This window comes from Syngnathus typhle, linkage group LG16 (assembly GCF_033458585.1).
Source record: "Syngnathus typhle isolate RoL2023-S1 ecotype Sweden linkage group LG16, RoL_Styp_1.0, whole genome shotgun sequence".
Lineage (NCBI taxonomy): Eukaryota > Metazoa > Chordata > Actinopteri > Syngnathiformes > Syngnathidae > Syngnathus > Syngnathus typhle.
The window spans coordinates 10,525,861-10,539,295 of NC_083753.1; the positions used below are offsets into that span (position 1 = coordinate 10,525,861).

The 13,435-nt window shown below is 41.5% G+C and overlaps 2 protein-coding genes across 3 annotated transcripts; one reads left to right on the top strand and one right to left on the bottom strand.

Annotated features, from left to right (window-relative positions):
• Positions 1-1,840: 1,840 nt before the first annotated feature.
• On the bottom strand, positions 1,841-8,666 carry LOC133169369 (heterogeneous nuclear ribonucleoprotein Q). 2 transcript variants are annotated; one of them, XM_061301513.1, is made up of 12 exons: positions 8,404-8,665; positions 6,718-6,877; positions 5,827-5,945; positions 5,451-5,558; positions 5,208-5,321; positions 4,795-4,971; positions 4,528-4,663; positions 4,216-4,421; positions 3,995-4,144; positions 3,797-3,918; positions 3,374-3,699; positions 1,841-3,265 (listed from the first exon to the last, which is right to left on the bottom strand). In XM_061301513.1, exons 2-12 carry the CDS (start codon positions 6,863-6,865, stop codon positions 3,237-3,239), a joined length of 1,635 nt encoding a protein of 544 aa, XP_061157497.1. In that variant the 5' UTR covers positions 6,866-6,877; positions 8,404-8,665; the 3' UTR covers positions 1,841-3,236. The 2 variants fall into 2 exon arrangements, with proteins under 2 accessions (XP_061157497.1, XP_061157498.1); XM_061301514.1 differs by lacking the exon at positions 6,718-6,877 and having other exon boundaries at positions 8,404-8,666.
• cga (glycoprotein hormones, alpha polypeptide) lies at positions 6,934-12,021 on the top strand. Its single transcript, XM_061301515.1, has 5 exons — positions 6,934-7,194; positions 10,780-10,966; positions 11,062-11,173; positions 11,288-11,472; positions 11,647-12,021. The coding sequence occupies exons 2-5, from the start codon at positions 10,817-10,819 to the stop codon at positions 11,719-11,721; spliced, it is 522 nt and encodes a 173-aa protein (XP_061157499.1). The 5' UTR covers positions 6,934-7,194; positions 10,780-10,816; the 3' UTR covers positions 11,722-12,021.
• The last annotated feature ends 1,414 nt before the right edge of the window (positions 12,022-13,435 follow it).

Genomic DNA, 13,435 nt, shown 5'->3' on the forward strand with positions numbered 1-13,435 from the left:
AATGTTCAGTGCTCTCCATGGGAACTCAGAATCCACTCGGGGCGTACCATATTGGAGGATATCTCCTTAAAAACACCACAAGTGAGAAGGACCTTGGTGTCATAGTGTCGTCAGACCTAAAGACTAGTCTTGACACCACGAAGAAGGTCACCGCTGCCACCAGGATGTTTGGATCCATCAGACGGTCTTTTGCCCGTATGACTCCTGCGATTTTCAGACCCCTGTTTATCTCTCACGTGCGTCCCATTCTTGAGTACGGACTGCCTGCAGTATTCCCATTGACCAAGTACGAATCCGATATGCTGGAGCGAGTTCAACGTCGCGGTACGAAAACAGTTGCAAAACTTCACCAGCTTTCCTACGAAGATCGACTGGAACAGCTGAATCTCTTCTCTCTGGCCTACCGTCGTCACCGAGGAGATCTGATATATACCCGGCGCATTCTCCGAGGCGAACTTGGTGAAGACCTGAGGGAGTATTTCATCTTAAATAATGATACATCGACACGTGGTCACAGTTTGAAGCTATACAAACCGAGGAGGTTACGCATCCATGGTGACGCCACTCTCTCTACCCGTGTAGTTAATAGCTGGAACCGCCTACCCGAATCATGTATCACAGCCCAGTCAGAGGAAAGTTTCAAGCGAAGTATTGACGCAGTGTTTAAAGTCTGAAAGGTGATGCTTGGTAGCATCCCTTCAACGTCCGGGAAGTGAAGGAGCTGACAAGGGATTCTTCCCTCTGCTTTCTACCTCTCAATGAAGTCAATGAAGTCAATGAAGAGCTGGGTTTAGATGACTTTTCATTATCTGCATTATTTCATCAAATGTTTTGTCTGCCGGTTTAGCTGGGGCGACCAGGCTACGGAGTAAGTTATACATTTTGGCGCCCATGACACTGAGTAGGACAGCTACTTTTCTTTCGTCCTGTATCTCATTAGCTAGGCAGTACTGCTCAACTCTTTCCACATAAGTTGTCCAGTCTTCTACCGAACTGTCAAATATGTCCATATTTCCCAAGATTCCGGACATTTTTTTCACTATTCTTGGCGTCCGTTCACTTTTACCTTGGTCCTGAGCGACACCCGTCCTCACCTCCGGCTTGCTTGATCAGAGCAGAATTCGGGGCGAGCAGACGAAACTTACGTCCACACAACCAAGTCCATGAAGCACTATTCACTTGTGTCCGGTCCACCTCCGCATTTGTAGGGTCCTTTTTAAGTCTCGTCGCCAATTTTGTTATGTTTATTCTCTTACATAACCTTTGTAAAGAGCACAGATTCACGTTACTTTTGTTAGCGTGTTTTTATTTCCTGAACAAGCCTCATCACAATGATATTCATCCGCTGACCAATCACACCTCCACACCGCACGGAGAAGGGCAACAAAAAGTAGAGCATACCAAACAATGCAATATGCAAACGAGAAACAACACTTCCAAGTCAATACATAACATTTGTGCACAAAAAGCAGTGTTGTTAAGAAGGCAATTCTACGTGGCAATTTTGAGGAACTATTGTTAAAGAAGACGGAGCAACGTTATATCGATGGAATGAGAACCTAAATCGATTTTTAGAGGCAAAGTTTGCCACGCGACTAGTAAAATGAGTGACTTTAGCCACGCCATTGCTCTCGACATATAAAGTCGTGCAAAATCCATCGAGGGAGTTTGCATTTGTGACATCTTTAAACCTGCAAGGAATTTAGCTCTTGAATACTAAGGTGCACGGTAATATATAGAAACGTGCAATTACATATTAAGATTTGTATAATTAGCAGGCCTACAATATTTTTCAATTGCATCACTGGCAATTTTCTCATCAAATGATTTAAGACACACATAGAAATCAAAAACTTTATTACAAAAATAAGTTACACTCACCTCCATTTTACAGTATAAAACAATTTATTTGCAGGAATGCAAAAATGTTGTTGGCCACCAACAATAGTTTAAAACTGCTAACATCTTTTTTTTTTCTCAAAAGGTGGTTATGATTTCATTGAGGGAGTTAACTGTATAGAAAACTGAAATTGATCAGCACAGTTTCCTTGGAGCTATACCTGGAAATAGAATGTATTCTCTGCAGCATCCCTTCTACCAAGATGTTACGTTGATGATCCCACACCAAAACCATGACAAGTATCTTGTACATATTCTGTTAGTCAATGGCTTAGGAGATGTTCAAGGGACCCGTCCGGCGTTAATGTTTGATGATGTTTCAATAGAAAAACAAACCCACCAGATTAACAGTGGCACAAAAGGGACACTGCAGGGCTTTTATTTTTGTTATCGGTTAAAATCAAAGGCAGTCTGATGCCCATGACATTGAAGCCTTTACAAAAGTAACATTTTATCCAAAAAAAACTATACAAACAGTAACTACATACTCTGAAGAAGCGAGGCAGCTAATTCAGTTTAAAATAGGATAAAAGCAGAGCTTGTTCTCTCTCATCTCATGAGAATGTTTTGCATGCCCAGTTTGACTGTTTGCAGTGTCAGAGCTGCAGCGAAAATGACTATTTTACATTAAGTACATTGTTTGTGTGCTACAGCTCTTGTGCATATTTTCTTTTTACGAGAACAAGCCCTGTTTTCATCAATATAGTTTCCCTATTTACAGTACAGGCCGGGTAGTTTAGTCCTCTGTACTGAGGTAGTCAACCAACCCTTTAAAGACAAGTTCTGAAAAGAACCACTTTCCTGGAATGCCTGACTTATCCATGCCAGGTGGGTACACCCTAAATAAAAACCTGCAAATGTTCTCTCTCAAACATCCACATCAAAACGATTAACATGGATATTCCAACATTAAAAAATTGCGATTAGCACAAAAATATACAATAGCATCAAGCTCCTTCGAGCCACTTCAAACCTAAGAAACTTAAAAGTGCAAATTCATTAATAATTATTTAAGAATGGCGTATTCGGGGACAGGGAATGGGGGGAGATTGTTAGGGCAATAAATGGAACCCTGCATCAGGGCCAGCTATAGAGGGGCGAAAGAGGCTTAGGCAAATACAATAATCGTGGGGTCATCTTTTTTTTTTTAAGGTGGCAGTTTCTTCTAAGAACAAAACTTGGGGAGGGGGAGATGCTTCTTCTGTAAGGCTGGAATATCATTGGACCTTTTTTTTTTGTCACACTTCGTTTTTGTTGTTGTCGTCGTCGTTTCATCATCCTTTGCAGCTCATGGTGTAACCCCACACATTAGGTCAGTATCCGCTGTGAGTGACAGGTCAGGACCGGCCTCGGCCCCGCTTCCCTGCTGGACCAATCAGAGGTGAAGACAAATTCAGTTTGCTAGCGCACAATAACTTTGGCGATCTGACGGAATTGTCCCGCTACAAATTGTAAAATCACATAGTTTAGTTACCTCTGCTTGTTCCAGGACCGCCCCGCTGCGAGAAGGTCAATCTGCCCCTCGGTGTGATGCCGCCACGGGCCCTGGTCTGACCGACACCGCCGCGGATACCACCCCTTGCTCCTCGGCCTCTCCCAGAGCCCTGGAAATCGTCGTAGCTGTAGAAGGGGTCATCATAGCCACCCCGGTAGTTGTGGTAGTCGTATCCGTAGTAATCGTAATAGTCTTCATAGCTGTAATATTCGGGAGGGTAAGAGTACCCCCCGCGCCCGCCTCTACCGCGGCCTCTCGTGGGTGGCGGCATGTGGGAAGGCGTATAGTAATAGTAATCATCATACCTGGGAAAGGAAACAAAATGTTTAAACACGTGTGTTTGGGGAGGGGTGCTTCTAAATGCAACTTTAATACCACAAGATCTGGTTTTACTCCTCTTACATTTGTGTTTTGGCTGCCTGTCTCTGCGCTTTGCGCTCTTTCCTCTTCTGATCTGGAGGCTTGGCAAACACAATCTCAATATGTTCTCCTTCCAGATCTTTCCCATTGAGATCACCAAGAGCCTGCGAAAATGTTTAACAATTAGAATGAGTTCCCATAGCCCACTTGTTCCAAGGTTAGCCACTCTTATTTCCGTACCTTAACAGCACCATCTCTTTCCTCAAAGTGAACGAATGCGTAGTCTTTCAATTTCTTCACACGCTCCAATTTGCCAAACTGACTAAATGTCTTTTCAAGAATCTCCTCAGTTACAGAGCTAGCTAGGTTCCTCACAAACAACACTTTCACCTGTCAACAGAAGCAAATTTCATCATGACACAAATCGGTCAAATGCAGCAGAAAAAGCCTTCGAGCTTTACCTTGGCCATGACCTCTGGGTCAGGGTCTTCGATGGGATCCGCCCACTCAACGGTGACCACGTTGCTCCAGACCTTAACTTTCCCGCTCATCAGACGCCGGCGGGCCTGAGCCGCCGTCTTGTGGTCTTCATACTCCAAGAAGCAAAAGCCACGGTTCTTCTTCTTGTCATCAGGTTGGTGATACAGTATGACATCATTTAAACCCTCTGCAGATCATAAAAAGCAGGAAAAGGAAAGATTAAGATCCAACAAGGTTCAGCTTTACACTACTGAAAACCACAATTGTAGTTTGGCGAAACGGTAACAACTCACCTGTGACTTTTGCAAATTCTTCAACAATTTGTTCTTTTGTTTTACTCTTGGGGATGGAGCCAACAAACAGTCGATTATTGGCCACAGAGATGCAGACGCCAATTAGTTTGCCGGGTCGGATTTCATTGTTGTTGCACTGCGGGACAACAATGACAAAAAGTGCGGTCGTGTCTATTAGACAGACATGTTTCTCCAATGTCTTTTTTTAATATTTCATTTGTCTTCACCATTAAATCCTACGCTCGCTCACTTAACGTTCCAACGTACCAGTTTGACAGCCTGCTGTGCCGCCTCTTTGGTGCAGAAAGTGACAAAGGCGTAGCCTCTGTTCAGGCCACTAAGGGGATCCATCATCAAGCGCAAGTCCCAGATAGGGCCAGCTTTCTCAAACAAAGGAACCAGCTCATCTTCAAAGAGGTCTCTGGGGATTTTGCCAACAAATATCTGGCGGAAGGAGAAACGTTAGCATGGCGAGTGTCCTTATTATAAAGTGGGCTAAAGCCACGCGATATCAATAATCTTAACTTCAGGTATCCAACCAGCTCTTAGCGGTCAACCATAATTGTAACTAACCAATTTTACTACTGTCGTCCACTGTAATCAACCTGAACTACTCTTGTCATCAAGATGACTTACAGCTGCATAAATAACCTACAAATAAATCAAACAACTTTTCATACCTCTGTCCCAACAGTCGGCTGTGCGCCCGAGTGAGCTGACTCGGGTGGCGGACCGCCGTACTTCCTCTGGCCTGTAGTGACATCGAGTGTGTAGCCAGTCCTCTCCAGCAAGGCCTGACAATAGTTACAATAATGTTATAGGACTTAATCAAATGTAAATGTAATAAGTAATGTAACAAGTCTGATTCTGTTCATTTTTATTACTCTGTTACATTTTACTGCGCTTTTGTAACTTGTTCTCACTTTGATTTTGCCTTCATCTGGTCCTTTGTTAGTGTCCGACACTTTGGTCCCTTGTTTCTCTCTTTGCCTGTATGTCTTCATCACGCCACAAAGAAAGGCACTTTTGTTCTAAAAAATAGAGGGGGGGGGAAACACAGACACACGAAAAAAGTGACATTCAGTAAATGAGGCTAATGGCACCTAATGAGATGATTTTGTCATGACAAATTAACATCATCTTGATATGGTGTGGGGCAGGGATTGGGCATTTGACCATCATTTTCTACACTGGAGAATCTATTGATTGGCCATCGAGCCATTCATTCTAAATCTCTGAGCTATGTCTATTATCTCAGGCGAAGAAACGTAAACATTATGGCTGCTGCTGCTCCCTTACCTGAACATGTGAGAGGTCGCTGTCCTTGAATTGTAAAAGGACTTGAAGAGCACCTTCGTCGTTGAATTCTTTCAGAGCCTCAATTGCTCGATCATCCAAGTCACTGTGTGACACCAATCCTGCAGTAATGGTGGAGCAAACACACGCAGAGGCAAAGAGCTGAGTACCAAACTTGCACTATATTCATGGGCACTGAAAAGGAGCATAGAAAGTTTTTTCGTGCAGAGAATGATCAAACTTCTGTTAAGGGGTTATAAAGGGTCTACCATAAAGAGAGGTGAGCTGTGCTCATTCGCTGCACCTTATTTTCCAAATGGCATGATATTGCAGAATTATTCACAGCAGATGTGACAATGCAACTAAGACTTCCTAATGAGTTACTGTGCTTTAGATCACCTTGTCCTAGACAGCCAAACACTCAAGAGAGATGTTGCCATTGTTTCTGCCTTGGACCAATATGGCTTAAGAAAAATTGAGGGAGAAAGGGGGGGAAAAAAGCTTGACTGGTACTTTTGGAGAGTTGGCTGACCAAAAGGGCAAACTTTTAATTTAAACTGCTCAAATAAATAAATAAATTGTGGTTAAGTGAATAGGAAATTGGATAGGCTATAAAGTATCCACGGGGAGGGAATAACTCTGTTGACCTTACACCAGTCAAGCAACCATATAGGGAATGCAAATGCTGCCACAGTTTTACACTTTCACTGCTGTGATGTGTAATTTAATATTATGTAGCACTGCAGTACCCATTTTGGGAGGAACCACAAAAAGTTGCTTCGGGATCCCAATCCCCCACTCAAAGCGGTGATGAAGTGACAGTACATGCAAGATATTTTTCGACAAAAGGGTTGCATATTATTATCATATGCAAATGTGTTAACTGTGCCTTACCTGCTATGTAAATTTCATCTAGTTTTTCAGCAACTTTCTGTGGTAAACCAGCATCTAATAAAGTCTGGAAGTGCTCAGAATGGGTAACTGCAGCAGAGGTGTCCATTGGTTCTTCTGGACCATTCCCATTAATATGTTCTGTGGCCATGTCCCCAGAAATCTGTGTAAATGCAATGAGCCAAATTAATTCTGGTGCAATGGCATAGTTTGGGATGACTTTAGGATAGTGGTAAGTCTCAAACTTGACAGGTAGATATTTCACATTTGTCATTTCTCTGTGAAGTACATAGCGGAGGACAAGAGTGCTAAATTTGTTAAGAGCTGCGTGGTCTCCAGACATCTATACTCTTTATCCAAATATATACTGTATCAAGTAACCTGCATGGGCACTGGACATGGACGGAATATTGGGCGCTAAACAGACAACTCACATACACCCAATTCTCCACGGCGATTGATAACAAGACATTGCTGCAGGTCGGTGTGAAAAAGCTTCGTCCAGTGTGGACTAAGTTAGTGTTTCTAGTGCAGAAGCCTCCCCTGCTCTGGGCTCCAAATTACATGTTAGCGTATCTTCTGAGTGCTGACTTCAGCACAGGCTAGATTGCTGATACACGTGTTCCATCAGCGAGTGCTCCAGTTTCCGTGATTGTCACTTAAATGTGAAGATCGCATCGTTTAGCGTTAGGCCCCGTGCTATTCTATGAGTACTACTACATCGGTGCTATAATTAAACATATTTTTGGCTTTAGCTTGTTCGGACCGTCTAAGCTTGAGTAGGCCGACACTCAAATCACATTGCCGCACTCCGCAAGCCAAATTCTTTAAACTGCCGGGTACAATTATTTTTTAAGATCACGTTAAACTTACACTAGTTAAATGTCACCCGATGGAGACATTTGATTTGGGCTGTCGAATATTTGCCTTGAAGTGATTTTCATACTGTCAGGTCTGTAAGCACGTGCTTTCAAAGAAAATGTGCTCATCCCTCCCGCGTCGATTTTGGAGTTACGAATTCCAAAGAGAGTGAAATTGTTACACACGCCTCAAAACGTTTAACTTGAATTAGTTCGAGGCGTGCTGAAGTAGTTTGATTAGGAGTGCCTCGCGCACGTTGATCAAGCTAGGCGCTCGTATTCAAGGCTAATGCTAATCTAACTAGCCGTGGCTTTACCGGACAATAACACCGCACGTTTGTGTAAAGCATTTGAGATTGCATCGGTTATTTCTACTTTAAATGACAATCCATTTCCGTGATCTACAAATATAACATAGGTAATAAATAGCCAATTAGCTTTAGTTAGCATGTAATAACAATGAGCGTGTCAATTCTATGATCTGTCAAAATAGGCTAGTTTATGCTAGCATGCTAATTCGAACGGAATTTCAGTGAGGCCATTGTTAGATCGGCAACGGTCGGCACGGATTTCACTGGTTCGGATAATATCGAAGTACATTTGAATTGTATTGTTAGAAGCATGCTGGGCTAAATATTTAGCTTGCTAGTTGCGTGCTCTGCCAACGTGCCGCCACATAGGAAGAGTCCATTTTCAAAAAGCCGGTCCAGAGAACTCGTCCCCAGCCACCACCAGTTTCCACATTGTTTGAAACAGCAGCGCACTAGTCGGACTTTTCACACACAAACCCGGCAACGATAACGCAATCGAAGAGTAGCAATGGCCCTACCTGCCGCTGGATCACCACCGTATACGGTGTAGGGTAATTTGGAAGATATAGGTTATGTTTGAAAGACGGAAAAAGTGGAAAACTCCCGGCACGGGTCCGGCCTCAGTCATTCACTCTTGATGATGTAAAATGGCTGCCACGTTCACGCCTCGAGTTTTGTCTCGTCGATGGGGTTTCTTGTCGAGTTGTGCACGGGCTCTGCCTTGTAAGCGTTTGTACAGTAGACTAGGGCTCGACCGACAGAGGCTCTCTCCTGACCGTCGTCAAATGTGGCAAACATCAAGGATACTATCACACTCATATGCTTGTTCTTTTATTTTAAACCTCCCACTTACTGTAATAGCGCTGTGGTTGTAAGTGGTAATAACACATTAATAAATAATAATAAGGACCAACTGAACAGTTTATACATTATAGTTTTATTTCACCTCGTTTGGTTGATAGAAACAAATCTAACATTGGTTTAGTATATCTCTGCGGTATTTTATTTTACTATGTTATCAATTTATTAAAGCAGGAGTGGGTTTGCTGTAGTGAAGGCCTTTTGTGATTACTGAAGGTTCCCCTTTCACCCACACTGTGTCACTCTTCTCATCGCTTTCACGCAAATCAACATGGACAAAAGAAAAAGGGTCCATATGCCAAGGAAAGGAATTGGATTATTTGAGCAGATGCAATCTGTTTGCACGACTACTTAGTGCATATGGTGGTGGATGGTTCCATTTGGGTCTATGGTTGACACTGGTTGTTTTCCCCTCAAGAGAAAAACAAAATGTTCATTGAAGTTTGTGTTTTGTTAATAGAACTACAGAAAAAATACTTCATATTTACTCAAGGAGTTATCGTCAAAGCTGTCGACCAAAGGACTTTATTTTTTACTGTTGATGCCTCTCAAAGTTTCTTGGCTTCAAAGTGTGTGAAGGCCATCCTTCATGCAGTTATGAAACAGCAAAGCCTTCTATGCACATAATCTCTCCCTTTAATCTAAACCATATAATGGTAAAGGATGAATTAAAAAATGTATGGATTATTGTATGCATGGTAAATAAGTACTTGGTCTTTAAGTGCGGCAGCAATCAGACAAATATCAAACGTGCGGTTCCGAAGAGCTGTGTACAAATTTTGCAAATAAATCTATTTGTGTCAACATGAGTCCTCCTCATCCTCGTCAATTGAATTAAAAGCCATGGGATTTATCACCCCAACAACCAAGCGTGTGGGATGAGGGCACTTTAGGAACAAGAAACAAAATACATTCATATTAATCCTTGACATTTCAGATACCGGAGGGCCGGGCAGATTTTTGGCCTCTTAACGACTATCAGGTTTCTTTCTGTTTATTAACAACTTCCTCCAACTTACCATGCACCACATTTTAAACACTGCCAGAAAGCTGAGCAATTTGTGAATTGGGATAAATAAATATCTTCAAAATACATATATTGTGAAACTAAAATAACATTGGTACAGTAGTTCTGTACTTTTGAGTGCATATGTGATATCTATCATTTCACATTAAACATAACTTGCCAAACATTGTTTCCAGATTTCCAGCTTTAATTTAGTTGTTTGCACAAAGATAAGTGTTTTTGTTATTTTTGTTTTCAAACACCAGCACAGTGGATTTGAAATCGTTCAAGGTCGACATGGTATTTAGTACTGTCACATTCCTCTTGCTGTCTTTATTTTTCTATTCAAGAAGTAAAATTTTTATTATACTAGCTTGAAATCATCAAAATTACTTGGCCATGGCAGAACATTCCATTTTCTTTCCTTTAAGAAGCCAACAAAAGTAGATACTAAATGCTTTGCTTGGCTCCTCTTAACATCATCTGTAGCCGTCCTTCAAGTGAGACATTTTCAGACAGGTGCTTTACAGACTTTGCAGACTGGATCAATAACACCATGTTCAGTCTAAGACACCCTTGGAATACAAGCAAACATGTAAAGATTGAAATGTTAATAATGAAAGAATAATAGTTACATAAAGAATGTTTGAGCTGGCTTTAAGTAAAGTAGGGCTTCAGAGAGGACCATCTAATATTTTTTGATTGATTCTATGTGACATCGTCTTCAAAGGAGATCATTACTGATGTCTTGTTTTTTAGGTATTGTTTTTTTTTTTTTTTTTAATAAAATACAAATGCTTCTTTGCATACAGTTATTTCTCATTTACATCTGCAGTGAGCCTTTTAGAATTTACCTGAGTATTGAAAATAATCTCATTCAATTCACTTCCTACTTCTCATGACATGACATTTAATTAAAAACACCCATTAGTAACTAGGTAACAAATAAATTAATTCCAATGACCATCATGGAAGAAAAAAACAGTTTGACGTTTCATGGTTGCTTTTATCTTTGTCTGCTTCCAAGGGATTATTAAAGAGGTCATCATGCACAGTGAAGAGAGATGATAGATAGGGTTGTCAGGTTTCCCTTACTCCAGGAAGTGATGGAAAACAGGCACACAGGTATAAAGCTGCTTTCGAGGGACGGCTCTTTATCGGAAAGTCATCCTGAGCAGAGACACTTCACAGGGAAAACGTCAACAACAAGAAAGGTAGGATAATTGCAGTATCTACACTGTGATCCTGAACAAGACAGAAACTAGAAATGGACTGGATATATTAAACGTATTTGTCTTTGTGCAATTAGGAAACCACTGCAACCATAATGGGATCGGTGAAATCAGTTGGACCACTTATTTTCTTATTGGCGACTCTTCTCTATATTACAAATTCTTATCCCGACTTGGACTTTTCACACAGTAAGTTGTAACTTGTTTCTTTCAACAACAACAAAAAGAGACAAAGATTGTGCTTGATGAGATTGGATTTATTGCAAAAAGAAACCTTCTGACATTGCTTACCTTCTTATACAGTAGGATGTGAGGAGTGCACGCTGAAAAAGAGCAAACTTTTCTCACGGGACCAGCCAATCTTTCAGTGTCAGGGTTGCTGCTTCTCGAGGGCTTACCCGACACCTCTCCGGGTCAAGAAATTTATGATGAACGCGAAGAATATCACTTCAGAGGCAGCGTGTTGCACAGCGAGCAGCAGCCATCCGGTAAAAAACTGTGCAAGATGGGACTTATCGTATCGTATCAGTTTAATTGGAAAGATATTCATCGTTTAAAGTAGAAAGATTTCTTACTCGATTAGCACAAGACAAGTTAAATCCTGCATTAGTCATCAAGCAATGAACCACCAGATTGACTTTATTTTTTAAATTTGTTTACAGGTAAAAGTGAGAAACTTTGCAGTGAGAAACCACACAGGCTGCTATTGCGGCACCTGCATATATCACAAGATCTGATTGATGGAAAACGGAGATGAGTGGACCAGTTTTGCTCTACGGCAGCGTGTTTCACGTTCTGTGCACACGTTTTACTCTATTTAGGAAGGCATGCTCTCGTGCTGCTTGCCAAGTCATATTTTGCTCCTTTGTCTGTGATCTGTCATGTACTCCAACAATGTGAACTCACAATTTATGTTGTCATCAGTGCATGTAATGTTGGTGTTTATGTAACATTGATAAATAGTGTTTGGTGAGCTTTGTGTTATGTGCGGTGATTCTGTTTGGCAGATAAATGTGAAAAAAATAAATAAATGAAATGTGGACTATCAAAACAAAGTGATTTTTTTTTTCAAAATGGTTATTAAAGTAAGATTAATCTAAGAAATATAAACACCTGATCCTGAAATATACTCCACTGGGCGGTATACTTTTTGACAGGTTATATATTAAAAAATATTTTCGCAGTAGATGTGCTAATGTTTGCAAATGTCATCTTAATGAAGATAGTACCCCTTTATGAAGGAGTACAAACGATTTAAACGTGTATGCAATCATTGCATGATGTTTTTTTTCGCCCTTAGATGCAGGAGGGCATACTGAATGAAAGAGGCTTCACCACCTCTGCTCTTAAAAGGTCGCGAACGCTTTGTTTACATTCTAGTGCAGGCATGTCAAACATACGGCCCGCGGGCCGGACCCGGCCCGTTGGATGATTTGATCCGGCCCGTCATAAATTTCTGAGTATGTCAAAAAAAGAAGCGAGTCACTAGCTCATTTCTATCAAAAGTTATGATTCTTTAAAATAAATACAACTCAAATGCTCCCTCCGGCCGCTAGAGGGCAGTAAATGTGTAAAAGAGCTCACGTCCACCATGCGGCACTGACACGAGTTAGTACCAGGAAATAAACATTCGCTGGTTAAGCAGAGGTGTAGTACTCAAGCGCTTCTTTGAGCTACGAGGCAAAATTGTGGGAGACGCAGCTATCCAGCGGTGGCACCACGCACTTCTCATGTCTCACAGCTGTGCGTCCGAAGGCACCGGATCGTCCCGATTTGGATAAATATAAAGACAACATAACAGATTTGCTGCGAGAGTTTGAGCGGAGGTTTCAGGTTTTCAGTGAACTTGAGAACAAGTTCGGCTTTTTTCGCTCGCCATTTACAGTGAAGCCTTCTGGTGTGCCAGCTGACATTCAGCTCGAGCTTATTGACTTGCAGTGCGATTCCGCTATGAAGGATACATTTGGGTCCGTGGGATTGGATACGTTTTATCAGTATCTTGTGCCAGGTTACCCCAAATTAACAGCCATGGCTGCAAAGGTTCTCTCCATGTTTGAGACTACTTATCTTTGTGAACAGGTGTTCTCCGTGATGAACTATAATAAAACAAAGCAGCGCTCAAAGTTAACAAATGAACACTTGAATGACATTGTTAAATGTGCTGCTACTCAGGATTTGACACCTGATATCGACGCACTTGTAAAAGCAAAAAATGCCAAGTTTCAGGAGCCAGCAGCAGCAAGTAGACTGCAGGAGTGCAGTGAGAGAGCAAAAAGTGTGATGACACGACATTTGTTTGCACGCATGAATAGAAATCATTAAAAATAAGATTAATCTGGTTTCATATTAAAGACAATTAATATTGTGCAGTATATTCTCAGCTTCAGTAGGCCCAGCCTAGTAGTTTGAGCTGATGTAGTCTAATCTTATTGCCCATGCACTGCTAAAACC